Source organism: Leptodactylus fuscus, chromosome 1, assembly GCF_031893055.1.
Source record: "Leptodactylus fuscus isolate aLepFus1 chromosome 1, aLepFus1.hap2, whole genome shotgun sequence".
NCBI lineage: Eukaryota > Metazoa > Chordata > Amphibia > Anura > Leptodactylidae > Leptodactylus > Leptodactylus fuscus.
This window is the reverse complement of record NC_134265.1, coordinates 11,833,466-11,858,509: the sequence shown is the minus strand read 5'-3', so window position 1 is coordinate 11,858,509 and position 25,044 is coordinate 11,833,466. Positions and strand designations below refer to the sequence as shown.

The window sequence follows — 25,044 nt, the reverse complement described above, 5'->3', positions numbered from 1 at the left end:
GAGGAGTTTCTTTGCGCCTCTTATGCAAACCTTAGGCCGGGTTCACATGGGGTATTTTGGACCGGAACCTGAGGCGGAGGCTGCCTCAGGTTTCGGTACAAAATACGGGTAGCCATAACTGGATGTCGGTGCAGCGCACTCCGCTCCGTATTAGGTCCAAATGAATGCGCCTAGTCGGGAGGACGGAGTGTTTTCAGGTGGATGTTGGGAGGTGACTCGGCCTGAAGAATGAGCATGTCCGTTCTATTCTCCGGGAGCTGGAACAAACGGCTCTCAGAAAAAAAGAACAGACCGGCTCCTATTCGTTTCAATGGTAGCTGTCTGTATGGTCAGGAGGCGGATATGGCCTCAAAATCCTGACCAAAAAAACCAGTGTGAACTTACCCTAAATCCACCAAGCATCAACCATAGCTTGTCATCCCCTAAAGTAACAGAGCTCTAAATCCTCCCCCCGAATTCACCAGGCACCCCACACCTCCCCCCACCCCCACAGTCAATTGTGTGCCCCACATCCACCCCCCACAGTACACCCTGCATCTCTCCTCCTACAGAACACCATGCACCCATCATCTCCCCCCCAGTCCACCGTGCACCCCACATCTCTCCTCCAACACTACACCCTGCACCCCACATCTGTCCCCCCCACACTACACAATGCACCCCACATCTGTCCCCCCCACACTACACCCTGCACCCCACATCTGTCCCCCCACACCCCACATCTGTCCCCCCCTGCACCCCACATCTGTCCCCCCCACACTACACCCTGCACCCCACATCTGTCCCCCCCACACCCCACATCTGTCCCCCCTGCACCCCACATCTGTCCCACCCACACTACACCCTGCACCCCACATCTGTCCCCCCCCCACATCTGTCCCCCCCACACCCCACATCTGTCCCCCAAACACCCTGCACCCCACATCTGTCCCCCTGCACCCCACATCTGTCCCCCCGCACCCCACATCTGTCCCACCCACACTACACCCTGCACCCCACATCTGTCCCCCCACACTACACTCTGCACCCACATCTCTCCCCCCACACTACACCCTGCGCCCCACATCTTTCCCCCCAAATCTCTCCCCCTCTACACTGCTCCCTGCAGGCCACCTACTGTATCTTCCCCCTCACTACACCCTGCAACTCACAGCAGCTCTCCATGTTACTCCACTACACAGGATACAGTGGAAGGTCCTGCTTACAATTAAAGACACGCCCATCCGGTCATGTGACCTTGTGACGTCAGAAGGTCCTTACGGTGTCTAGTATTTAGCCTTCACCTTTACCGAGGAGGTAAGTGCTCGCTCTCAGCCCTTCTCATACATTCAGTCTCCCTCCTCGTGGCCCCCACACACTATAATGTCCTCCCTGTGGCCCCCACACACTATAATGTCCTCCCTGTGGCCCCCACACACTATAATGTCCTCCCTGTGGCCCCCACACACTATAATGTCCTCCCTGTGGCCCCCACACACTATAATGTCCTCCCTGTGGCCCCCACACACTATATTGTCCTCCCTGTGGCCCCCACACACTATAATGTCCTCCTTGTGGCCCCCACACACTATAATGTCCTCCCTGTGGCCCCCACACACTATAATGTCCTCCCTGTGGCCCCCACACATTATAATGTCCTCCCTGTGGCCCCCACACACTATAATGTCCTCCCTGTGGCCCCCACACACTATAATGTCCTCCCTGTGGCCCCCACACACTATAATGTCCTCCCTGTGGCCCCCACACACTATAATGTCCTCCCTGTGGCCCCCACACACTATATTGTCCTCCCTGTGGCCCCCACACACTATAATGTCCTCCTTGTGGCCCCCACACACTATAATGTCCTCCTCGTGGCCCCCACACACTATAATGTCCTCCCTGTGGCCCCCACACACTATAATGTCCTCCCTGTGGCCCCCACACACTATAATGTCCTCCTTGTGGCCCCCACACACTATAATGTCCTCCTTGTGGCCCCCACACATTATAATGTCCTCCTCGTGGCCCCCACACACTATAACGTCCTCCCTGTGGCCCCCACACACTATAATGTCCTCCTTGGGGCCCTGTTGGATCCTACAATAGACCTGAGACTTGGCAGGAGATTCACCTTCCAGCAATGACCCTAAACCTCCAGCCCGAGCTCCAATGAATGGTTTCGATCACAGAATATTCCGCTCTTAGAACGGCCCAGTCACAGTCCAGACCTAAATCCCATTGAGCATCTGTGGCAAGACATGAAAATTGCTCTTCACAGACGCTCCATCCAATCTGGCTGCAAAGAAGAAGAAGAAATCTCATCTCTAGATGTGCAAAGCTGGTAGAGACCGAGCCCAAAAGACTTGTAGCCGCAATTGTAGCCAAAGGCGGCTCTACAAAGTATTGCTATAGGGGTGTGAATACTTTTACAAGCCCCTTTATCTGTGTTAGATCTCTGGATGGAACATTCTCCGGGACACTCATTCCTCTCATGTCCCTACAGCGGGGCCCATTCTCTACGTCCTCTATACCATCATGTAAGATTCTGCTCATTTCACTAAGTCACAAACCTACAGATTCCCGTTGGCCACTTTCTCCTCTGCATTAGTCACTTGTTGTTGCACGTTGCGTACTAGGCTGTAATACTTCCTCTTCTGTCAGGGTCAGGGAGGACTGTACAGTTAGTTCCAGTGTGCTGGTAATATCAGGGGCCGAGTGTCTTCACCTCTATGGCCAGTAGATTGTAGTCCAGACAGAAATGTGGGAGATCTATCTGTGACAGTTGTGGCTGTTCCAAGAGATCGATGGACGAACCATCTCTTGTTGTGACTGAAGCTGCAGGGAAAGTCAGTGTCATCTTTACAAGTGTCAGCTCCGTATCTTTGGACTCTTACTCACCTTCTTGAGGGTTTCTTCCCCTCCTTAGTGGGTAGCGCGGCTCATTCTACTAGAGCTGCTGGAGCCTCCTGGGCTGTTCGGCATCAGGGTTTGGCTCTTTCAGATCCAATTTGTGTTGCAACACCCCGGGCAGCACTGAACACCCCTCAGCCAGTACGCTTGAGACTGGTCAAAAACTCCCAATGAGATTCTATTCAGCCTATCACACACCTTATATACCCACCAAGCCGGCCCACAACAAGTCACTCCCTTCCTGAGCTACACGCTGCCGACGTCAGAAGTAGGAGGTGGTGATAATAATGGGACTCAACTCTTCTATTTATTCCATGGGATTCCGTGTAGTGATTACATTGTCTCATCTTCTCTCCATTCAGGTTCCTACAATATAGAATCCTCTCAGTATCTTCTATATAAGAGAATATTCCTGATTGATCCATCAAGGATGGAAAGAGACAGGAACAAGATGGCGGAAAGTCTATTAAATCTCACCCTAGAGATCATCTACCAGCTTACTGGAGAGGTGAGAGATTCTGATGATGTCATCATTACATCATTCTTATCTCTAGTAATAACAGATGATATGACTGGAGAGGTGATGGACTCTGGACATGTATGTAGTGAGATTTATTAATATGTCTCCCCATAACCAGGATTACATAGTAGTGAAGAAGACCTCTAGTGGGCGCTGTCAGGCTCCTGTGTATGAGGGATATGGAGGAACCCTCGGCCCAATCCTGGGGCCTCCACCTCACCCCCTGATACAGGAGGAGATCAATGGACAGAAGATCCTAGAACTCACCAACAAGATGCTGGAGCTGCTGACTGGAGAGGTGACACTGCTGGGAATGCTGGGACATTATACAGTAACTGGAGGGGTCGGGGTGATGACTGTATCATTGTGTTGTCAGGTTCCTATAAGGTGTCAGGATGTCGCTGTCTATTTCTCCATGGAGGAGTGGGAGTATTTAGAAGGACACAAGGATCTGTACAAGGAGGTGATGATGGAGGACCACCAGCCCCTCACATCAGCAGGTAATAGACATGACTATATACACATGGACTTCCATTATTTGTATGTACAGAATGAATTCAGTCCCTGTCTGTGTTTCCTACAGGTAGATCCAGTAAGAGGACAACACTGGAGAGATGTCCCAGTCCTCTTCTTCCACAGGATGATCAGGTAGATGGAGATATTCCCTAAGATGTGTAGACGGGCTGTGAAGTCCTTGTGGTCAGTCTTGTTGTATCCAGCAGTATTATATGGTTATATACATGGGCGGTGTCATTGAGCCGCCATCTAATATGTTTATCCGGCTTCTCACAGACCTGCAGCTACTGTCAGGACATCTTTCATCTTCATGCGGATTAATGATCTAGAACATTCTCTGTGACTTTCCCATTTGTCCGGTGACTTTTACATTATTTGTTTCACAGATTTTCCATCAGGATAAAGATGTGAGCGACATTAATGCTATATCTATGAGAATAAAGGAAGAGCCCTATGTGAGTGGTGATGAGGAGTGTGAGGAGGACATTCCTACAGGGACCCGCCCAGGTGAGGAGTCACCACTATATAAAGCACAGAAGCGTCACTGATTCTATTCAGACATTGTTTAGACTATTTGTTGTTCCCCGATTCAGGTAAAATACTAATACATGAATATAAGTGTGATACCGCTATAGGGGGGAATAAATGTAGTATAGAATAGAACGGACAGCAGGAATATGGACTTGACATTGATGTGAACGAGGCAAATTTCTTCCTCACTGGCTGTCAGTCCTCGTGAAGGGAAAGAATTTCCCAGAATTATATAGCAGATTATTTCAGGTGGCGGAAAAATAATCCTCCTGCTCGATCTTCAGGCAGATTCCACCTCAGAGCTCTATGGAAATAAATGGGAGGTGGAAAATCCCACCTGGCCAGTAAGGAATCTGATGGAGATTCGGGGGCTGATTTGGTAAAGCGGAAAAATTCTTCTTCTGAATTCCTGAAGCAGCTTCTACAAATGTCACTGTGTAATCCTCACCTTAGACCCCAATCACACTATGGAATCCGGACTAGAAAATAGATATTCGATCAAATACTAAGGTATTCAAGATATTCGAATCTAATCGAATACCACGCGGTAAACGCAGTAAAAATTCTATTTCCCTTCCACCTTCCCTGGCACCTTTTTTTCACCAATAACTGTGCAGGGGAGGTGGGACAGGAAGTAGGAAAACGTAGGTAGCGGAAAAAAAATAGGAAAAAGTCATTGGCTGGTTAAATCAGGTGACCTTTGGTTTATAAGAATAGTCCCTGTCAGGCAACAGGGTGATAACTAGCGGGGAATGTAGGCGCAGCACCCAAAAAGGTGACTAGAGGCATGTCTAGAGGCAGAGGACAGTTGCTTCAGAGAAGTCAGGCCAGAGCCAGCAAGGCCCAAGATGTTCCCTGTCCTAGCCTCTCGCCAAAAACTCGGCGAACGAGTTCCTCGATAGTGTGGAGATTTTTCAATGTATGCGCGGAGGGAAAACTGAGTGCGGTTTGCAGACTTTGCAACTCAAAAATGAGTAGGGGCTCTGAAAAGAGCAGTCTGACCACCGCAGCCGTGCGCCATCATTTGGAAGGCAAGCACTGGGCTCAGTGGGAGAGAGCAAATGCAGGACAATCGTCGTCCGGCGTTGCCGCCACTGCCTCTTCCACTGTTTCTAGTGCTGGCACTGCAGTCCAGACCACCAACCAGGACACCTCCACGTCTGCCTCTGCCACTTTGGGGACTTCACCCTCATCCTCCCCTTTTCCTGCCTCTGCTCCTTCGCCTGCACCATCATGCACCTCTATCCCAGCAACCCACCATCTCCCAGGCGTTTGAGAGCAGGCAGAAGTATAGCGCAAGCCGCCCAAGCCTTAAACGGGCACATCTCCAAAATGCTGGCCATGGAGATGATACTGTTTAGGCTTGTGGAGACTCAGGCCTTCCGTGTCCTGATGGCAGCTGCGGCACCTCGCTATGCCGTCCCTAGCCATCACTACTTCTCCCGGTGTGCCGTCCCCGCCTTGCACCAGCACGTGTCCCATAACATCAGGCGGGCGCTCAGTTCCTAGCTTTGCACTAAGGTCCTCTTGACCACCCACGCGTGGACAAGCGCATGTGGACAGGGATGCTACATCTCACTCACGGCATACTGGGTGATTGTGGTGGAGGCTGGGACCAGGTCGCAAACTGGGGTGGCCTACCTCCTCTCCCTGCCTAAGATTCCCGGCAGGGTGTTACGTTCGTGTCAATGCCCAGACCCGGAATCTGGACTGCAGACTGCACCGCTAAAGGGAACAGGGGAAGGAGACTATCCCTGACGCTACGGCGGCTAGCTAGGCCCTGCCTGCGGATGGTGGTCAGCTGTACCCAAGCTAGCCTTGGCCCCGACAACTCCTGGCTCTCTAGCACGAAGACCTAGCAGACAGACAGGGGGAGAGCTACAAGAGAGTTAGGGGCTGGGAATACTAAGGTGGTCACCCCTACAGAAACCAAGGTGCAGCTGGCAGACACAACAAACAGGATGGGATGTGCTGGACAACAGACACGCAGCACAACACAATACACAACAAGAGAATGAGGAGAGGGATAGTGGAGAGGTGAGGAAAGGGTTAACACAGGACTGGGGCAAAACAAACTGGAACCCAAAACCTCACAAACCACAAGATAGTGCCAGGCAAACAGAACTGAAGGACCGGATAGAGATTAAGTGTGGCGGGACAAACCAGAATCACACACAAGGCAACACTCACACCACTTCCTAGTCAGTTGAAACTCCACCAAAACGATCCTCCTCCCAGAGCCAAGAATTCTAAGTAGTAACCACAAAAACCGGCAACTAGTGAAGCCAGCCCTCCTCCTAATAAAAGCCCCAGAATCCTCCCATAGGATAATGGCAACAACCAACACCTGATGTTCAATCCATAGAACCTCAAGTATATTCAGAAGGCTGACACCAAATACACAAACAGATGGTCTAATGGCAAGGAAACCACCAGAAGACCATAGAATACCCACCAGAAGATCAAATCCCCACCAGAAAAATACACAATTTTATTACAAGAATTCAGGTCGTGACACAGGGGTTCTCAACCACCCTCCTCCTCCTCCGCCATAACATCTATCCCAGCTACCTGCTGGAAATGCTGCAGCACTGGTGTGGGGAGACGTCAGCAGGCTGTGCTGAAGCTCATTAGCTTGGGCGACAGACAACACACTGCCCCCGAGGTGGGGAATGCCATCCTCGAGGAGAGGGCAATGTGGTTTTCGCCGCTGCACCTGGGCCCAGGCATGGTTGTGTGTGACAATGGCCGGAACCTGGTAGCGGCTCTGGAGCTTGCCAGCCTACAACATGTTCCTTGCCTGGCCCAGGTTTTCAACTTGGTGGTCCAACACTTTTTAAAAACCTATCCCAATGTGCCTGAGCTATTGGTGAAAGTGCAGCGCTTGTGCACCCACTTTCGTAAGTCTACAGTAACCGCTGCTAGCCTCAAAACCCTCCAGCAATGTCTATATCTGCCTGAACACCAGCTGTTGTGCGATGTCCCCACATACTGGAACTCAACATACCAGATGTTGAGCAGGGTGTGTGAGCAGCAGAGTCCTTTGATAGAGTACCATCTCCAAAACCCTAGGGTGCTACAAAGTCAGCTCCCTCAGTTTCTCAACCATGAGTGGCCATGGATGGGAGACCCATATAAAATCCTATGAGTCTTTGAGGAGTCCACCAACAGGGTCAGCTGTGACGACGCATTAGTGAGCGTAACCATCCCGCTCCTCTGTGTGATGCGAGAATCCCTCATCGCAATCAGGGATAACACATTGCATGCTGAGTAGTCTGGGATAGGAGCAGACCCATCATAGGATAGTCAGTGCACACTCCTGTCAGCTTCTCAGCATGGAATGACAGAGGAAGAGGAGGATGAAGTGGCAGATGATGTCATTCTCACACACGAGGCTAGCGGGGAAGTTCAGTGTGTCCCATTGCTTCGGTGCAGATGGGGCGAAGGGGAGGAGGAAATGGAGAGAGACCCTTCCGGTGGGGGCAGCGAAGTCATGCCAAGTAACATTCTGGCTCACATGCCTGACTTCATGTTGGGCTGCTTTTCCAGTGACAAACGCATTGTGAAAATCATGGAGAGCAACCAATACTGGATTTTTGCAATCCTCGACCCCCGGTATAAAAATAACATCTCGGCTTTCATTCTGGTAGAGGGGAGAACCAATCACCTAAATGATTGCCACAAGCAACTGGTGCAGAATATGATGGAATGTTTTCCATCAACCTTCGCTGGCGGCAGAGAGGAGGGTTCCTCCAAGAAGCTAACAACTGCCATCCGGTCCACACCCACCACACGTTCATGGCACCCCCTCGCCCAACTACCGCCACTGAGGGGCCTAGTGTCACCAGCAGTGACAAGTATAGGCGCATGTTGCGTGAGTACCTGGCCGACCACAGCCTTGTCCTCTCTGATCCCTCTGCGCCTTACATATATTGGATGTCGACGTTGGACCTGTGGCTGGAACTGGCGCTTGACGCCTTGGAGGTGCTGTCCTGCCGCCAGCGCTTTATCTGAAAGGGTCTTCAGAGCAGCCGGTGGCATCATCACCGATAAGCGCAGCCGTCTGTCAGCTGACAGTACTGACCGGCTGACGCTGATCAAAATGAACAGCCACTGAATTGACTCAGGATTTGCATGTCCACAACTGTCAAGCACCCCAGCATGAAGTTCCATGTTTATGCACCAGCTCACCAGTTCATCCTCCTCCTCCACCATCACCGTTGAAAAACAACATTAAAAGTGCAAAGGCTCAACTGACCTCAAGGGCCTACCACTCTGCTCCTACAAGGCTTAACTCACCTCAAGGTCCAGAAAAGTAATTTTTGAAGGTCTCACCACATCACACACATACACAATGACAGTTAAGGGTGGTCTTCTGTCTTCCAGCTTTGCTGCGTCATTGGTGGGCGGGGTCACATATGCAAAGCCAAGCGGCGAGATGCCGCTGGCCTTGCGTGCGCACTCATAGACCAGTCTAGCCTTCACAATGTGAATTCAGACCCGGCATCTGCTGTAATAGAGAGAGGCGGATGCCAGGGAGCACAGGTGCCTGCAACATCTCTATGCTTCTGCCCTGCATGAAGCCAGCAGCGGCAGAACGTTGCTGTTCCGCTCCTCCGCCCCCCGGAATAGTAGAATCACTGCTGCCACTGCTGGCTTCATGCAGGGCAGAAGCATAGCGATGTTGCAGGCACCTGTGCCGGCGTCTAACCCTCCCCGTCATCCGCCTCTCTATTACAGCGGATGCCGGGTCTGCATTGGCGGCCCCTTCCCCCCAAAGGGTAAACTACCCCCCCCAGGCTTGCTCCCGTGCACTTAGCCCCTCCTCCCTCCCCCCTCAGAGAAGCAGATACATCACTTGACTTATGAGCAGATAAGTCAAGGGATGTGTCCCAAAAAAATGAATAAAGTAATATAGCGGCCAAACAAATCAGTTTTGCTGAAGCAGTGTATTTAGGAAAAGTCTTACATTCACATTAACAAGCAGTATAGATAGGATCCTTGTGATGGGACAACCCCTTTAATAGCTCAGGGACCTATTAGGTTTATTTCCCAAGTGAAAGGTCACTGGTTCAAATCAATTATCAGCCATGAAGTTTTCCCAAGAAAAGAGAAACATCATCCAGCTCATCGATAGCGGTCTCTGGGCCAAGAAAGTTGCCAAACTGCATCATGTAAGTGCCATGACTGTGGGAAGAATACGAAATGATGTCCGTCCATTCATTCCAAAGACAAGAGGTGAACGTTCAGGCAAAATATCAGAGTCAACAAGTCGGCTCACCAAAAGATCTATCAGTTGTGGCGCGACAAACATGGCAGTGCAGGTGGCTCGTATGCTTTGTAATAGTGAGATCACAGATGTGCAGATGTGGAATGTTTGCCCGAAAGATGAGGAAGCCTCAAAATCAATATGGTCATAAAAAAGCGTTAGCTCAGGTTGGGGGGGGGAAAAAAGTACTAAAAGTGGACAGTAGAAGATTGGAAATAGGTGATTTGCAGTGATGAGATGAGACTCAATAGACTGGACTCTGATTGAAAATTTATCCGAAAGTTTTAAGGGAAAAGGGGGCTAAGATTGAGAAATTAAAGGTATTGTCATGTTTAGTGGAAGAAGTCTGATGACATTGGGTTGTTTCACAGACAAAGGGGTTGTATACTTTACCAGGATTGATGGTGGTCTCACTGCCGAGGTATATGTGAGTATCCTACAATACGAGTTAACTTGTACAATAGAGTACCATGGATATGAGAAGGACGACATAGTGTTCCAGCAGGACAACGACCTCAAGCATATGTCAAGATTCGAAGAAATGGTTCATTGACAATAAAACAGAGGTTCTGAATTGGCCCCCACAGTCCCCAGACTACAACCCAATCAAACACTTGTGGGTAGAGAGGAAGAAATAAACTGTAGTTGTACCCAAGTGAGTTGACCAGTATGCACCAACACTGGGAATATGTAGAAGAGATCTGGGATCTGATTTCACTTGAGACATGCTTGAATCTGATCCAGAGCATGTCCAGAAGGATTCAGACAGTGTTGACAGCTAGAGGTAGATTTACAAAATAATTAAAATTTAGATTTTTAGGAACAAAACAGTAACAATGAAGTTACATGACAAGAATCTGCATAACTAATCATATGCAAAATAGTTGCAAGTCAAATTTATGTATGAGTGTAACATCTCTGCCTGTTCGGGTCACTGCACTGCCCTCTGCTAGCATGCGGCGGTGCAGGAGGCGTGTGCACTTTGGTTCTTGGCTTAAAGTTTTTGGTCGCACTGTGTGAACATGGCTCTAGTTCTATTATTGAATTTCCACCACACCCATCTTCTGCCCTTGTTTGCCTCTGTTCATGAAGTGTTAATTCGTGTGATTGACAGCCTGTCAACCCCAGGGGCGGGTTCTTCCTCCCTATTTAGTCTTGACTCTCATTTACACCAGTGCTTGCTATTGCCTAGTGCATACTTGCTCCTTGCTGTCATTATTCTTGCTTGCATTCTAATCCTTGACCTCTGGCTTTCCCTACTGACTATTCTTTGGACTCCGATTTGGCACTGCATCGCTCGACTGTTTATTGACCCTTGGCTAGCTGACCTCCCTTTGTTGTTATCCGTCTTGTCTGCATTTTGTGTCTCACATATCCAGGAAGGGACTGTCTTTGTGGTTGCCGCCTATTACGTAGGATAGGGCCTGGCAATAGGAAGGGTCAGTTGGGGGCATCAGCTTAGGGCTCACTGTCTCTTGTGTCCCGTTCCAGGGTTCAAACAGCAATTCCCTAACAATGAGATGGCCAAGATGATTGTCTATATAATGATGGTAGTCTCACGTTCCGAGCTGTAGTGGACTGTGAGATATGGAGGCTGAAGTTCAAAAGTTCTAAACATTGTTACCCTTCTGCTCATCAGTGTAAGTGCCACCACCCCTTTTCCTTAGTGCTGCGACTGGGTGGGCCCGCTTATTTCATCTACTACCAGCACCTCTACAGTGACCTAGAGCAGCGGTGGTATCTGCCATTAAGACTGTCATTGCTATCATTCTCAGCACAGTAAATACTAATGAAATAGGCTGTGTTACTGTTGTTTGTTCAGTGGGGAATATTCTTATAAAATTATTTAATAGTAAAATCAGTTTTCTTTTTGTCAGATGACTGTACCAGGAGCTCAGAGGGACATTTGATATCTACAGATTATAAAGCAAAAGATCATGGTATCACACAAGATCCATATCAAGAACATGTCATTACCCCAGATATATCTTCAGCCCTTCAGAAGAAAGATCTCTCTTCTAGTTCATCACAGTCTGTTACGCAAAATAAAAGATGCAGAAGAGGTGTTATACATCAGAGAACTCACACCGGGGAGAAGCCATATTCATGTTCAGAATGTGAGAAATGTTTTAGTAAGAAATCAAATCTTTTTGCACATCAAAGATCTCACACAGGAGAGAAGCTATATTCATGTTCAGTATGTGGGAAATGCTTTAATTATAAATCAGAGCTTGTTAGACATCAAATTATTCACAAAGGGGAGAAGCCAAACTCATGCCCAGAATGTGGGAAATGTTTTGCTAAAACATCACATCTTATTATACATCAAAGAACTCACACAGGGGAGAAGCCATTTTCATGTTCAGAATGTGGAAAATGTTTTACTGCTAAATCAAGTCTTGTTGAACATCAAAGAATTCACACAGGGGAGAAGCCATTTTCATGCCCAGAATGTGGAAAATGTTTTGCTAAAAAATCACATCTTATTATACATCAAAGAACTCACACAGGGGAGAAGCCATTTTCATGTTCAGAATGTGGAAAATGTTTTACTGCTAAATCAAGTCTTATTGAACATCAAACAACTCACACAGGGGAGAAGCCATTTTCATGTTCAGAATGTGGAAAATGTTTTGCTCTGAAATCACAGCTTGTTAGACATCAAAAAACTCACACAGGGGAGAAGCCATATTCATGTTCAGTATGTGGGAAATGCTTTAATTATAAATCAGAGCTTGTTAGACATCAAATTATTCACAAAGGGGAGAAGCCAAACTCATGCCCAGAATGTGGGAAATGTTTTACTGCTAAATCAAGTCTTGTTGAACATCAAAGAATTCACACAGGGGAGAAGCCATTTTCATGCCCAGAATGTGGGAAATGTTTTGCTAAAAAATCACATCTTATTATACATCAAAGAACTCACACAGGGGAGAAGCCATTTTCATGTTCAGAATGTGGAAAATGTTTTGCTCTGAAATCACAGCTTGTTAGACATCAAAGAACTCACACAGGGGAGAAGACATTTTCATGTTCAAAATGTGGAAAATGTTTTGCTCTGAAATCACAGCTTGTTAGACATCAAAGAACTCACACAGGGGAGAAGCCATGTTCATGCTCAGAATGTGGAAAATGTTTTTGTCAGAAATCAGATCTTGTTACACATCAAAGAATTCACACAGGGGAGAAGCCATTTTCATGTTCAGAATGTGGAAAATGTTTTGCTCTGAAATCACAGCTTGTTAGACATCAAAGAACTCACACAGGGGAGAAGCCATATTCATGCTCAGAATGTGGAAAATGTTTTTGTCAGAAATCAGATCTTGTTACACATCAAAGAATTCACACAGGGCAGAAGCCATTTTCATGTTCAGAATGTGGAAAATGTTATATTTATAAATCAAATCTTGTTGAACATCAAAGAATTCACACAGGGGAGAAGCCATTTTCATGCCCAGAATGTAGAAAATGTTTTGCTAAAAAATCACATCTTATTATACATCAAAGAACTCACACAGGGGAGAAGCCATTTTCATGTTCAGAATGTGGAAAATGTTTTACTGCTAAATCAAGTCTTGTTGAACATCAAACAACTCACACAGGGGAGAAGCCATTTTCATGTTCAGAATGTGGGAAACGTTTTGCTCTGAAATCACATCTTGTTAGACATCAAAGAACTCACACAGGGGAGAAGCCATATTCATGCCCAGAATGTGGGAAATGTTTTATCTCTAAATCAGATCTCGTTAGACATCAAAGAACTCACACAGGAGAGAAGCCATTTTAATATACACATGAGAAGTATGATTAACCAAAAGTCATCTCCAACTGCACATCTAAGAACACACAGAAAAAAAAGCATTTTTCTTTCCTGATTGTTTTACCCCCAATTCATATCTTAAATCTTAGAGAGCTCACCTCGGGTTCTTTTGTCTTAAACTCATTGACAATTTGAATAAAATATTTGAATTGGAATTACACCTGTGACAGTCCTTTATTCCTGGCAGGCCTGGGGTGACAAGAGGTATTTTTGTGGCCTCTACTTTTATTCATGTTTTTATTCACAGTTTTGATTTTCAACAAAAATAAAAGAACAAGGATGAAACAGGACGGTACAAAAGTCATCCCAAGTACAGCATAGTATCCAGGTAACAACAGGAGCAAGAACCTCGAGCGGCAGCTTCAGGGAGAAGAAGGGGAAAGAGGGAAAGAGAAGAGCATAGAGGAAAGAAGGAGAAGAGAGGAAGGAAGTAGAATGAATATCTTAGTGAGTAAGACGATAACCAACTGAAGGAGGAGAGAAGGAAAAACAAGGTAACAGGAAAAGGGGTGGGGAGGGGGCTGCATAGGCACATGAGTGGGATACAGACAGGTAATAAATCCATATCTATAAGAATCATTGTGCCACGGTCTAGTCCCAAGAAGCGTCTGTGACTCTTCAGTACGTTGGAACTCCAACCAGTAGTACCAGGTTTTATTGAAGATTTCAACAGTGTCGTGCAGGAAAGAAGTGAGGTTCTCCATGCTCATAAGCTTATTGACCTTCAGAATCCAGAAGGAGAGAGGCGGAGTCTCCACTTGCTTTAAGAGTTGCGGAATGCAGTCCCAGGCCACGGGGACCAAAAATCGAAGCATAGAACGGTATAAGTGCACACTGGAGACTAGTAGTGATGGAGGAGAAACAGAGCGGGACCCGAATCATGAGGGGTATCAGTAAACTGATGTCTGGTAGTTGAACACCTTATAAGAGGTGGGGTCCAAGGTCTGGGTCTAAGTTTCTTGTAATAGGCGAGAGGCAATCTGTCCGGACCAGGCGCCTTAATCGTAGCCGTAGGTTTATCTTATACTATTTTAAAATCTTCTCTATATCCATCTAAACTGCTATGTACTGCTTTAAGAAATTCACCCTCTTAACCACTTGTGGACCACGCATTGGGTATATACATCCTATATGTGGTGTCCTTGTTCTGCAAGAACGTATCGTTACATCTAATCAGAACTTAGCAGCTGTACGAAATCGTGGAGCTGCTGAAAGTGGGAGCTGGATGTAACTATAGCCGGAGCTCCCAGAGAGAAGGCAGGGAAGGTTGATTATGATTGCGGGGTTGGGACGTGGGTTGACTTGGTGATTGTCGGTGAGCATAAGCTTGTCAGCGGCCGGGCTGCACGTCCCAGTGTCGGGAGGACATGGTGAAGACGGACATCACCCCCTGATGCTGCGGCTGCAGTGACGCACACAGCATCTGTCACAGTGGCACACCGCTCACACCAGGCCGGGCTCCACCATCCTCTCCGCACCGTGAGTGAGTGCAGGGTCTGGGCGCCCCTCTCTGGCGTCCTGTGATCCGCTGCTCCTTTATACACAGCTCCAGTGCTAGCTAGCGATGCTGGCCCGATAAGGGAAAAGTACCAAAAAGGCCTCCCATTGATTTCAATGGGTAGCGCGCGTATGCCGGTATTCTGAACGTGTTTTTACGTTCAGAATGAGCGCAGCGTAACTGTGTGAAGGCTCCTTTATTCTTTATGCCTCTCTATGAGCAGACAACCCCTCACCAGAACAAGGCCATTTTTTTGACCAATCTTTTCAGTAGGAATCCCTTTGAGCAGACCACACATTGGCTCAGATTTACTAATAGTGTAAACTTAGATAGACAATCTGATACTACACCAGATTTATCACAGTGACTGAACTGGATGATAAATCTGCCATATCTATACCCTGTCCAGTCTACATTTATACCACCTTAGATGGTTTACTTTCAGCCAAAACTTTATGACGTAATTTTGGTGCATTTTTGAGAATACACATCACAATATATTCCTCATCTTTGTTAAAATTTATTTAATCTATTTATGACACGTTCATTAGAGGGAATTGGAGCAAACAATAGCAAATATTTTACTGACGGTGTATAATTGTATCCAGAATTATAACGAAGGATTATGAAGATAATCTTGTTTCCCTTAGTCCTAACAGCGGTACAATGTGGGGTATTTTCTGCCCCTGTGTGCTGGTAGGAAAGGCGGAATTTTAATTAGCCAGTATTAATTTCACATGGCTTAACCCCGTAAAAAGGACACAACTTCCTACCCCCAGTGTGTAAATACCAGAGTAATAATATTATAATAATAAATAATAATCATTAGAGATGAGCCAACACTAAAATGTTCGAGGTTCGAAATCCGATTCAAACAGCCGCTCACTATTCGAACGGGTTTCGATCCCCATTATAGTCTATGGGGAACATATACTCGTTAAGGGGGAAACCCAAATCCGTCTCAGGAATGTCACCAAGTCCACTATGACACCACAGGAAATGATGACAACACCCTGGAATGACACTGGGACAGCAGGGGAAGCATGTCTGGGGGCATCTAATACACCCAAGTCCCTGTATTACCCCACTATCACAGCCTAACAACTACACACTTTACACACTCCATACCACCTCTCAGTGGAAAAACACCTTGAAACGTGTATTTGGCCCTTGGAGTGAGGAGAGCCTGTCACCAGCATTGTATTGGGTACTTGGAGTGAGGAGAGCCTTGCAACAGCAGTGTATTTGGCCCTTGTAGTGAGTTGAGGTTGGCACTAGCATTGTTTTTGAAAATCAGGGTGGACTGAGCCTCTAACCAGCAGAGTTTTGGGAAATTCATGGTTGAGGGAGCCTCTAACCAGCAGAGTTTTGGGAAATTCATGGTGGAGGGAGCCTCTAACCAGCAGAGTTTTGGGAAATTCATGGTGGAGGGAGCCTCTAACCAGCAGAGTTTTGGGAAATTCATGGTGGAGGGAGCCTCTAACCAGCAGAGTTGTGGGAAATCAGGGTGGAGGGAGCCTCTAACCAGCAGAGTTTTGGGAAATTTGGGAAATTCATGGTGGAGGGAGCCTCTAACCAGCAGAGTTGTGGGAAATCAGGGTGGCGGGAGCCTCTAACCAGCAGAGTTTTGGGAAATCAGCGTGGAGGGAGCCTAGTAGGAGCAGAATTGTGCAACGCTTATGGTGGATGAGTATGAGGATGCGGAGGAGGAATTGGAGAGATTGAGCACAGACACCGACTTTCATGTTGGGGTGCTTTACACAGGTGGGCACGAAAATGAAGGCTCTATCCAGTGGGTGTTCATTTTTATCAAAGTGAGCCGGTCGGCACTCTCAGCTGACAGCCAGCTGCGCTTGTCAGTGATGATGCCACCGGCTGCACTGAAGACCCTCTCAGATAGGACGCTGGCGGCAGGACAGGACAGCACCTCCAAGGCATATAGGGCAAGTTCAAGCCACAGGTCCAACTTCGACACCCAATACGTGTAGGGTGCAGAGGGATCGGAGAGGACAGGGCTGTGGTCGGAAAGGTAATCCTGTGACATGCGCCTATACTTCTCATGCCTGGTGACACTAGGACCCTCAGTGGCGGTACTTTGGCGAGGGGGCGCCATCAAGGTGCCCCAGACCTTAGACAGTGTGTCCCTCGTTTGTGTGGACTGGGGAGCACTTGGTCGCCTAGTGGAGGAACTGCCCTCCCTGCCGCCAACGTCACATACTGGAAACATCTCCATCATATTCTGCACCAATTGCTTGTGGCAAGCATTGATGCGATTGGCCCTCCCCTCTACCGGAATAAAAGATGAGATGTTGCTTTTATACCGGGGGTCAAGGATAGCAAAGATCCAGTACTGGTTGTCCTCCATGATTTTGACAATACGCTTGTCAGTTGTAAAGCACCCCAACATGAACTCAGCCATGTCTGCCACAGTGTTAGTTGGCATGACTCCTCTGACCCCACCGGAAAGTTCAATCTCCATTTCCTCCTCATCCTCCCTTTCTACCCATCTGCGCTGCAACATTGGGACAATTCAAAGTTGCCCGGTAGCCTCCTGTATCACCATCACATCATCAGACAGGTCTTCCTCCTCCTCCTCCTCTTCCTCCATTAAACGTGGTGAAGCGGACACATGTGAGGACCTACTCTCCAGCTGTGACGGATCTGCTGCTATCCCTGACTCCTCTGTGTGATCTGAGTTATCCCTGATGTCAATGAGGGATTCTCTCAGAACACACAAGAGCGGGATTGTAAGGCTCACCATCGCATCCTCAGAGCTCACCCTCCTTGTGGACTCCTCAAAGACCCGTAGGATGTCACAAAGGTCTCTCATCCATGGCCACTCATGGATGAGAAACTGAGGCAGCTGACTTTGTGGCACCCTAGGGTTTTGTAGCTGGTATTCCATCAAAGGTCTCTGTTGCTCAACCACTCTGCTCAACATGTGATAATTTGAGTTCCAGCGTGTGTGGACGTCGCACAAAAGCCGGTGTTGTGGCACATGCAGGCGTTGCTGGAGTGTTTTTAAGCTAGTAGCGGCTACTGTCGACTTGCGAAAGTGGGCGCACATGCGCCGCACTTTCACCAGTAGCTCCGGCACATTTGGGTAGCTCTTTAGGAAACGTTGCACCACTAGGTTAAAGACGTGGGCCAGGCATGGAACATGTTGGAGTCCGGCAAGCTCTAGAGCTGCTACCAGGTTCCGGCTGTTATCCCAAACGACCATGCCTGGGCCCAGGTGCAGCGGCTCAAACCATATTGCCGTCTCATCAAGGAGGGCATCCCTCACCTCGGAGGCTGTCTGTCCCCCAAGCTGATCAGCTTCAGCACGGCCTGCTGACGTCTACCAACGCCAGTGCTGCAACATTTCCAACTCGTAGCTGGGGTCAATCAAACAGCGGCGGAGGAGGTGGTGGAGGAGGGTGTTGTTCCCGTGTCCCTGCCAGGAATGTTAGGCGGGGAGATGAGGTACACCGGGCCAGTTTGGGAAGCAGTCCCAGCCTCAACTTCATTCACCCAGTGTGCCGTCAGTGAAATGTAGCGTCCCTGTCCGCATGCACTTGTCCACGCATCGGTGGTCAAGTGGATCTTTGTGCAAAGCGCGGAACTAAGGGCCCGCCTGATGTTGAGTGACACGTGCTGGTGCAAGGTGGGGACGGCACACGGGGGGAAGTAGTGACGGCTAGGGACGGCATAGCGAGGTGCCGCAGTTGCCATCAGGTCCAGGAAGATTGGAGTTTCAACAAGCCGGAACGCCAACATATCCTAGGCCAGCAGTTTAGCGATGTTGGCGTTCAAGGCTTGCGCGTGTGGGTGGTTAGCGGTGTATTTCTGCCGCCGCTCCAATGTCTGAGAGATGGTGAGTTGGTGTAAAGAAGCACCTGATGGTGCATGAGATGGTGCAGGAGAAAGAGATAAGACAGGAACAGGGGGGGATGAGGGAGAAGTCAACAAAATGGCGGAGCCAGGTGATGTGGTGTCCTGGCTCGTCCTCTGGAGTGCATCGCCAGCACTGTGAGCAGTGGGAGAGGCAGTGGCGTCAACGGCGGGCAACGTTTGTCCTGCAATTGCTCTCTGCCACTGATTCCAGTGCTTGGATTCCAAATGACGGCGCATTGAAGTGGTGGACATGTTGCTCTTCTCAGAGCCCCTATTCAATTTCAAAAGGCAAATTGTGCAAACAACACTATATCTGTCCTCGGCGCATTCCTTGAAAAAACTCCACACCTTCGAGAAACGTGCCCTCGAGGTGGGAGTTTTTCTGGGCTAGGTACAAAAGGGAACATCTTGGGAGATTCCGGGTGTGGCCTGGCTTCGGCGAAGCAGCTGACCTCTGCCTCTAGCTACCCTTTTTGGTGCTGCACCTGCCTCAACATCGACACTACTTTCCCCGCTTGACATCCCCCCTGTCCAGGTAGTGTCCTCCTCTCTCACCTCCTCCTCCTGCACAACGCACATGGCAACTGGCTGCCCTGACGACAACTGTGTCTCATCATCGTTGATGAGGGTGGGTTGCTGGTCATCCGCCACCAAACAGTTTTTGAGCATCTGGACACAGATACTCGTCAGGTAGCTCCGTGGAGTTGCTAAATGGAGGGGCAGGTTGAGGGACAGTGAAAGGACCGGAGAACAGCTCCGGGGAGCTGGGAAAGTTGGGGTTATTGTTCGGGGAAGATTGGGCATGTTGGGAGGAAGGAGGAGCAGACTGTTGGGTAGGAGGAGGAGAGGAGGTAGAGGCTGACTGGCTGGTGGACAATGTGCTGTAAGTATTATCCGACAGCCATTGCTAGACCTGTTCCTGGTTCTCGGGCCTAGTAAGGTTTGTACCCTGCAGCCTAGTTAATGTGGCAAGCAACCCTGGGACTGTGGAGCGGCACAATGCTTGCTGCCCCAAAGGAGTAGGCACGGGACGCCCTGTGGCTTCACCGGTAACTTGCTCCCCAGAACCATTCCCCCGACCTCGTCCACGTCCTTTCCCGGGAAACTTGCGCATTTTAATATGCTTTCCTGGCTTAAACACACTCAGAACCTGGGTGTATATGCCAATACCATGAAATTAAGGGTGTATGTAGGCCCCAATTTATTTGGTGGAATTAGCACTCAGAACCTGGGTGTTTATGCCAATATCAAGAAATTAAGGGGGGATGCAGGCCCCAATATATTTGGGGAATTAACACTCAGAACTTGGGTGAATATGCCAATAGCTAGAAATGCCGGTTGTATACAGGCACAAATTTATTTGGGGAATTTACACTCAGAACCTGGCACTATATGCCAATAGCAACAAATGAAGGGTGGTATGAAGGCCCCAATTCTTAGGGGAATTTACACTCAGAACCTGGCACTATATGCCAATAGCAACAAAAGAAGGGTGGTATGAAGGCCCCAATTTTTTAGGGGAATTTACACTCAGAAACTGGCACTATATGCCAATAGCAACAAATGAAGGGTGGTATACAGGCCCCAATTCTTAGGGGAATTTACACTCAGAACCTGGCACTATATGCCAATAGCAACAAAAGAAGGGTGGTATGAAGGCCCCAATTTTTTAGGGGAATTTACACTCAGAAACTGGCACTATATGCCAATAGCAACAAATGAAGGATGTATGTAGCCCCAATTTTATTCTTGGGGGATTACACACAGTGTATTCAAGTTAGTTTCAGGGGTGGGGGTGCACACTGTTGGAACGTGGATTGGGGGTATATAGGGTATATGGGAATACACTTTCAGTGTATCCCACTCAGGATCATCCACACTGTGGAAAGATGGGTTGCGCAGATACAGCCTGTCAATGTGCCACTGTGAGGGGTTAATTCCAGTTCCTAAAACTGTAACTTGAAAAATAGAGAAAAATAAGCTAACCACTAACCCTGAGCGTGTAGCCAGGAGTAACAGATAAGATGCTCCCAGTAACCCTGAGGCTTATATTTTGACTAAATGTGCTGATCTTTGTGTCAATGTGCGTATTAGAATATATCGAGTTAAAACCAGTTCTTCGTTGCCCCTCCGTACTACATGCTGGCGGATGTAAGTTACCATATTTGTACATCGCAATACGTGATGGCCATAACAAGATGCATAAAGTTCACAAGCTATGAAGTCAGTTCTAATCTCTTGTTTTGTCTGTCATCCATTAGCATGAAACCTGGAAGGTCATGGCATCCATTTCATCAGACTGTGCTACACACTAAAATGGATGACACGGACAACCATGTGTTAACTCATGTATTGTCTATATACGTATTCATAGTCTGTAAACGCCCATTTTTGTACTTTTACCAATGATAATTCATATTTCTATATGATGTAGTTTGTTATGCCTAAATTAGCATACAGCCATTATTCCTCTATATAAGCTAAGTAATATGTAATAAAGTTTGGAACATCCTGATCACGATACTTGTGTGTCTGACTGTGTGTTCTCCGAGCAATTGCTGTGACATCACCAATACTCATATATTGATTAATTAGGACTACGGCAACATATCCAGGGCTGATTTGCCCCTAACACCACGTTAGTGTGATAGACACTGACAAGCTTCTCCCTGGAATGTAGCTCTTAAAAGAGCTGTTCCCTGTCGTCCTCAACAGCGGCACAATGTGGGGTATTTCTGCCCCTGTGTGCTGGTAGGACAGGCGGATATTTAATTAGCCAATCAAATGCGTGGCAGGCCCTATAAGAGGGCACAAGAACCTCCCCTCTGCGTGTTTTTTTCTGTCCTGTGTGGACAGAGGACAGGTGGGAGGACTTGTGTCCTCTTAGAGAAGCTCAGCAGGATCACTCACCTCCTGAGCGGTTGTTTTCTTCTTGTCACCTTCTGTGCCCTGCGGGGAGAAGGTGCTTGTTAGCCATGTGTGGCTACCCCCCTCTCCTCCACTTCCCCTGCTCCTTGTGACTTACCTGACATTTTGGTGAGAGTCCGGGGACTCCGCATGCCGCCTCTGGTGGCCGCGCGGACTGTAAGCGCGCACTTCCGGTTTCGCCGGAAGTATCATAGCGCCATGGCAACGGCCTGGCGCTGGCGGCCGCTCACTCAGGGAAGATTCAGGCCTTATTAAAGGCCGGAAAAGACGGGGAGATGTGGGGGTAAGTGCCCGTGTTAAGGGCCTCTTGGTGGGGGGGAATGTATATCTTTGCAGACCCCTGATTACAGGGTTAGTTGTCTGGGCAGGTTGCCTCACCTGCTTTGATTGTGGCTCCGCCCACTTCCAGCCGGCCAGAATTAAGAGGCTGGCTGGCCTGGTGTCAGAGACCTTCCTGCAGTATCTGCTGAAGGCGTGCGATTGTGGTGTTCATTGATCTTGAACTCTTTTCCAGTTTGCAAACTTTATTGGGATCCGTCACCTCGCTGTCCGGTCTACAGGACCTGGTAAGATTTACCCTTTTTTTTAAAGCTGGTATGATGTCATGGTGACAGTGTTGCATGGTCTATTATATCTCTCTGTAGGATATGTCATCCTCTACTACCCCTCCTGGGGATGGTAGGAGGAAAACCTCTTCCAAGAGGAAACATCTTTCCTGCTTCGATTGCAACACACTGCTCCCTGATGGTAGGTAGCGGCTTGAAAGGTTGTGCCCTGCGGGGTACTACTGGTCCTATAACTTGCCTATTTTCAGGCTATGAGTGGGCCGTTGTCGCGGGTGCAGAGGTCCTCCACCTTTGGAGCCCTCTCCCAGAGATATGATGGCATGGGTCAAGGAGATGGTGAGTTTGGGCATCGCTTGGGTAAATAGTTTTTCCCTTGCTTGTACTCTCCTTTTTGTTTTGCAGGATGATTCCCTCAATGGGATCCATTGCACCTTGTCTCAGCTCACCAGGAGACCATGCTCTGAGCTCCGTTCCTCGTCTCTCCCCCCCCCTTGTAACACCTGCGGGTGGCAGAGGATGATTCCTCCGAGGACGACTCAGTTATTCCAGCAGAACTGCGTTCCATTATGAACAAACGGGCAGGCTGCTGAAGTCCATCCGGTCTACAGTGAGCCGAGATGTTGACGGGGAAGCCTCCACGTCTGCCTCTGGGGGACATATTGCCTTCCATGCGGACGCCACGCTGACCGACCTTATGGCGCAGCAGTGGAAACAGCCAGAGAAAGGACATTCGCTTTCCAGGATCTTCAAGAGTTTGTTTCCTGTTAACACTACCCAGTGGGATTCCTGGGGGCCTCCCCCGAAGGTGGATTTGGCCGTAGCAAAGCTGTCCCGCAGAACCCTGGTGCCCTTGGAAGATGGTTCAAATCTTCAGGACCCTCTGGATCGTAGGGCGGACTCCGTTCTGAAGAAGGTCTACTCAGCTTCCTCCGCGCAAGCCTCTGTGGCCATAGCCTCCTCTATGGTTGGTGACTTTTTGCGCAACCGCTTAGCCGCCTTGGAGCGGGATATAGACTTGGGCGTAGACAGAGATGAGATTCTGGCCTCTATGAAAAGAGTTCATAGGGCTGCAGATTATTTGGCGGAATCCTCCTGCCATCAATTAAAAATCTCCGCCAAATCTATGGCGTTGTCTACTGCGGCCCGTAGACCCCTTTGGCTAAAGCCTTGGCGGGCAGATTTTGCGTCTAAAGCAGCACTCTGTGCTCTCCCCTTTGAGCCGGGAAGGGTGTCTGGCCAAAGCTTAGACGCCATTATGGAGGGATTAGCTGAAGGTAGGGGAAGGTCCCTACCTCAAGCATCCAGGGGCAGACGTGCTCCCTCTAGAGGCAGAGGTTCTTCCTCTAATTATAGACGCCCTTCCCAACAACGGCGTTTTAGATATCGCCCTAGGGGAGCTGGTCGTGGCGCTTCCAAGGAGGACACCAAGAGGAAGCCTGAGTTTTGACGTGGGGCAGCTCCCTGTGGCCCCCCTTCCGGTGGGAGGACGTCTTTCCTCCTTTTCCAGAGCATGGTTCACCCATATCCAAGACCCATGGGTGTTGAAGATCATACAACACGGGTATCACATCGACTTTCATCTTCCACCTCCAGATCGGTTCGTTTCCACCCAAACTCTTCCACCTTCTCAGCAGGCCAGTCTAGAAGCCTTGGTTGCCGAATATGTTACCAAGGGCGCCCTGGAGAAGGTACCAGCCTCAGACCTCGGTCTGGGAGTCTACTCCCCCGTCTTTCTGGTCCCCAAGTTCACCGGGGGCTGGAGGAATAGATCTGAGGTACCTCAATCGGTTTATCAGGAAGAGGTCATTTCGAATGGAAACCGTGGATTCCGTGGCTGTGTTTCTTCAGACAGGAGAGGTGATGGTTACCCTCGATTTGAAGGACGCCTATCTACATGTCCCCATTGCTCATTTCCACAGGAAGTTCCTCAGGATTGCCGTCGCTATGGCCGGCCACAGGGAGCACTATCAATTCACAGCTCTGCCATTCGGCATCACATCCGCCCCACTGGTATTCACCAAGGTGATTTCTCCGGTCGCCGCGGCCCTCAGACTTCAGGGTCTTTTCATCGTCCCTTATCTAGACGACTGGCTACTGAAAGCTCAGTCTCCTGCTGCCCTCCTCCAGCAGCTCAACCTTGCCATCAACTTCCTACAGGAGTTAGGATTATCAATTGGGAGAAGTCCGAAATCGTTCCATCCACCTGAAGAAAATTCCTCGGATTTATAGTGGATTCAGAAGCGATGCAGCTCTTCCTCTCCAGTCCAAGGAAGGAAAGAATCCAAGCCAGTGCACGATTCCTATTGCGCACTCGGCAGGTGACCATCCGGACCGCCATGAGAGTCCTGGGCCTGATGTCATCCTCGGCCAGGGCGGTGCCTTGGGCTTTATGGCATTTGCGTCTCCTGCAGATGGAAGTGTTGAGAACCTGGAACAGGTCTCCACGGGGATTGCACAAGAAGATCTGCCTTTCTCCCGCTACCCGTCTTTCCCTCAGATGGTGGATACACCTGAAAGACGGAAGGTCCACGGTCCCGACAGTGTGGACCCTGTTGACAACAGATGCATCCCAGTGGGGATGGGGAGCCCATTGTCAAGACAAAACTGTACAAGGACGATGGAGATGTC

The 25,044-nt window shown here is 48.8% G+C and overlaps 1 protein-coding gene and 1 pseudogene across 1 annotated transcript; both read left to right on the top strand.

Moving 5' to 3' along the window:
• The window catches only part of LOC142189633 (uncharacterized), a 637,493-nt pseudogene that overhangs the window by 415,700 nt on the left and 196,749 nt on the right, over positions 1 to 25,044 (top strand).
• On the top strand, positions 3,258 to 11,649 carry LOC142190893 (oocyte zinc finger protein XlCOF29-like). Its single transcript, XM_075262321.1, has 4 exons — positions 3,258 to 3,400; positions 3,531 to 4,060; positions 4,315 to 4,435; positions 11,591 to 11,649. Exons 1-3 carry the CDS (start codon positions 3,323 to 3,325, stop codon positions 4,337 to 4,339), a joined length of 633 nt encoding a protein of 210 aa, XP_075118422.1. The 5' UTR covers positions 3,258 to 3,322; the 3' UTR covers positions 4,340 to 4,435; positions 11,591 to 11,649.